General features: G+C 40.8%; 1 protein-coding gene across 1 annotated transcript; it reads left to right on the top strand.

The window, feature by feature from the left end:
* Positions 1-1,379: 1,379 nt before the first annotated feature.
* On the top strand, positions 1,380-2,261 carry PPP1R3B (protein phosphatase 1 regulatory subunit 3B; the record flags this gene model as incomplete). Its single annotated transcript, XM_080709761.1, has 1 exon — positions 1,380-2,261. The coding sequence occupies exon 1, from the start codon at positions 1,407-1,409 to the stop codon at positions 2,259-2,261; it is 855 nt and encodes a 284-aa protein (XP_080565887.1). The 5' UTR covers positions 1,380-1,406.
* Positions 2,262-4,112: the final 1,851 nt, after the last annotated feature.

Genomic DNA, 4,112 nt, shown 5'->3' with positions numbered 1-4,112 from the left:
AGAAAACAATGGGTTTTCCTCAAAAAAATTAAAAATAAAATTACCTTATGACCCAGCAATCCCACTAGAGGGTATATATTCAAAGGATATAAAATTAGTATGTTGAAAAGATGCCTGCACTCTCATGTTTATTGCAATGTCACTCACAAAACCGAGATATGGAATCAACCTGAGAGCACATTAATGAAAGAATGGATAAAGGAACTATGTTATATATACATAATAAAATATTATTCTGTCATAGAAAAAATAAAATCTTGTCATTTGTAGATGAGCCTGGAGGACATTGTGCTAAGTTTAACAAGTTAGGTATAGAAAGAAAGATACTTCATATTCTCACTAATGTGGAATCTAAAAAGTTGAACTCATTAAAACAGAAAGTAGAAGGCTGGTTACCAGGAAATGGGTTTTGAGGAAACTAGAAAGAAATCAGTCAAAGAACACAAAGTTTTAATTTGGTGAGTAATAAATTCAGGATATCTAGTGTCCATCATGATGCTATACTTAATAAGAATATATACTTGAAAATTAGTAGCCAGGTGTGGTGGCACATGCTTATAATCTCAGCATCTGGTAGTCTGAGACAGGAAGATTATGGTTCTCAGCCAGCCTCAGTTACTTATTGAGGCCCTTTGCAACTCAGTGAGACCCTATTTCAAAATAAAGAATAAAAATAGGGCTGGTGGTGTACCTCAGAGGTAGAATGACCCTGGGTTCCATCCCCAGTACTGCAAAAAACAAATTTAGCATGCATTTAGAATCTATCTGATCTAAGTTGTGTTTTCATCCACCCCACACATATATGTATACATACACACACACCGATAAAAATGATAACTCTATGAGGTAATGCCAATGTTAAATAGCTTGATCTACCATTCCACAATGTGTATATATATTAAAGATGTCTTACACCAGAAATATATTCAAGTTTTACTTCTCAGTTAATAATTAATAGTAGTATTTACCAAGGTATCTTTCTCAGGGTAGCTGTTTGTTTAATATACCTTACCAAAAAGGAGGGTTCTTTAGTCAAATAAGTGTGAGAAATTCTACAAACATCACACCCTTTCATTATCCTCTGAGGCATTTTAGTGTAAGGAAGGGCCCAAGACATCCTGAAAGAAAAACCTGTGAACTTGGTTTTAAAACTAGAGGGTCTCATGGTTTTGTTCGTTTTAACCTCAGACACCACCCCCACAGAGACATGCACATACATATTTTTTCCTGAAACCTGTGAGATAGCACCAGAGTTAGTTCCAAACAGCAGCAAGTGAGCCCAAATGAAAAGAAGCATAGTTGGCCAAGTGTCTGCCAGCACAAGGCATTTAGGATCTCTCTGATCTCTTCACTGTTTTTTTCTTTCCCCTTTTACCAGGGTTCTGGCCTACTCATCTAGCCCCACGATGGCTGTGGACATAGAGTACAGATACAACTGCATGGCCCCTTCCTTGCGCAGAGAGCGCTTTGCCTTCAAGGTCTCGCCAAAGCCCAGCAAGCCGCTGAGACCTTGTATCCAGCTGGGCAGCAAGAATGAAGCCAGTGGAGTAGTGGCCCCCGCAGTCCAGGAGAAAAAGGTGAAAAAGCGGGTGTCCTTCGCGGACAACCAAGGGCTGGCCCTGACAATGGTCAAAGTGTTCTCGGAATTTGATGACCCATTAGATATTCCATTTAACATCACTGAGCTCCTAGACAACATTGTGAGTTTGACGACAGCAGAGAGCGAGAGCTTTGTCTTGGATTTTTCACAGCCTTCTGCAGATTACTTAGACTTTAGAAATCGACTTCAGGCCAACCATGTCTGCCTCGAAAACTGTGTGCTGAAGGACAAAGCCATTGCAGGCACAGTGAAGGTTCAGAACCTCGCATTCGAGAAGATCGTGAAAATAAGAATGACATTCGACACTTGGAAGAGCTTCACAGACTTCCCTTGTCAGTATGTGAAGGACACTTATGCTGGTTCAGACAGGGACACATTCTCCTTTGACATCAGCTTACCTGAGAAAATTCAATCTTATGAAAGAATGGAGTTTGCTGTGTGCTATGAGTGCAATGGCCAGACATACTGGGACAGCAACAAAGGCAAGAACTACAGGATCATCCAGGCTGAACTGAAATCCACTCAGGGGACAGCAGCGCCACAGAATGGGTCTGATTTTGGAATATCTTTAGACCAGTTTGGAAGCCCTCGATGCGCCTATGGTCTGTTTCCGGAGTGGCCTAGTTACTTAGGCTATGAAAAGCTAGGGCCTTACTATTAGTGACTACCATTTGTACGTATGGCCCCGATGGAATGCAGGAGCCCTGAGAAGAGCCAAAAGCAACTGCTAATAGGCACAGTTTGGGGAAAGAAAGGATCCTGTTGATTTTTTTTTAAACCAGTCAATCCAGCCAGGTGTAGATGATAGAACTGGTTTCTTCCTCAGAGAAGTGGTGAGCTGGTCCGCTGTGGCACCCAGAGCATCCACAAGGGATTAAACAGGATAGTGGCAAGAAAGTCTGGGTAGAAACCCAGCCTGCAGGCAGTGCTGGCGAGGCTGGAGGGACCTGGTCTCTACTCAGCATTCAGATGTGGGAAGACAGTCACCAAAAGTCACTCAGTTCCAGTTGCCTCATTGGAACTCACCACTCACCTTCAGTGTTCTCCACCTGCCAGGCCTTCCCACATGCTGCTGCTATTGTGTCTTCTCAGAGCCACCATCATCTCTGCACTGGGATCACTGGCCTGTTGTCACTGCTTCCATTGCAGCTACAGAAGAGAGATGGGATCTTCTTTCTGTGCAAGTTCACTTTTTACATTTCATTTTCTTCTGCTCATCTGATGTTCAGGAAAAGATAATGGCTGGTGAAACAAAGACAGGCATTTCCTCTTCCCTGTTCCTAACATCATGAATATATTCCAGCAGAGAGCTACACACCAGTATGGAAAGGCACTAGCTCCTGCGTGGGATCGCAGATTGCACAGTCATGACAAAGCAGGGCAGTCATGAGTTTTAGCTTTTCCTATTGGCTTTGGGGGAACTTTCTAAGCACTTACTTTTGCCCTGAGTCACCAGGAGGTTCAGTGACAAGATTTGTTTTCACTTGCTTGGCTGGTTTGCAAACCTTATTCTTTATGAAAGAATAGAAAGTCTCATTTCCTGAAGAGTCATCTTTTATGCTGTGTTTTGGACATTTGATATGCAGATCCAGGGTATCCTCAAAGCCTTCAGAAAATGTCCGGTTTTATTCTGTGTTATACAACATCCAGGATACTTTACAAGCACCCAGGGACATTGATTTGGGTGTTTTTATTTATGGTGTTTGGGTATGTAAAGGGATGGTGGGAAAACCTTACCAAGATCTCCTATTTTATTTTAAATATTTGCCAACTCTGAAGTATCAGAGATTAATTGTTCTTAACCATATTGGACTAAAGTGTGTTGGTTAATGATTTATGAGGCTCTTGGGACATTCATTTCAGATGAATTCCCAAAACCTGTGATATTTTTTTCTTGGGCAAGATTAGTTTTTACTTAGTGATGTCTAAAAAAATACTTTTACATGCATATTTGTAGAAATTTGAATTGCTTTTTTCTGGTTTATTTTTTATCATTGTTTGTTTTGTGAGTTTGGTGTTAAAGAACTGTTTGATTCTCTTTTTGCCTGATCTTTCTAAAAGTGAGGTTTTCCTAAGGCATGCAGGAAAGATGGGCAGAGTTGCCTGGATGCAGAGCACAGCTGTGGAACTTGCCCAGCAGAGTCTTGTGCTTGAGACTTCCAGATGAATTGGAAAAGGCCTCCTGGTTTCTGCAGCTTTGTACATCAGTCTCTAGGCAGGTATCAAGTGCCTTGGCTCCTAGAGCTTTTTTGGTTGGAGTTTATTTTTATTTTTTTAGTTTTGAACTTTAAAATGTTTTAATTTTTTAAATGCTAAGTGATATTCAATGCAATTCTTGTTCCTAAAACTGGCTGTTATTTGTCAACAACCTAGTACTTTGGTTTTTATGCCTCTCCCCAGTGGGTAGCATTTTGGGATTACCTGATATTATAATTTATTGAGAAATCATGTTATCTTATGCTGATGTTTGGCAGAACTGTTTTTCATCTAGGCATACCTTATGTCACATTTC

The sequence above is a fragment of the Muscardinus avellanarius genome (genome assembly GCF_963383645.1).
Source record: "Muscardinus avellanarius genome assembly, chromosome: 14".
In the NCBI taxonomy this organism is placed as follows: Eukaryota; Metazoa; Chordata; class Mammalia; order Rodentia; family Gliridae; genus Muscardinus; species Muscardinus avellanarius.
This window is presented reverse-complemented; position numbering and strand designations above follow the sequence as displayed.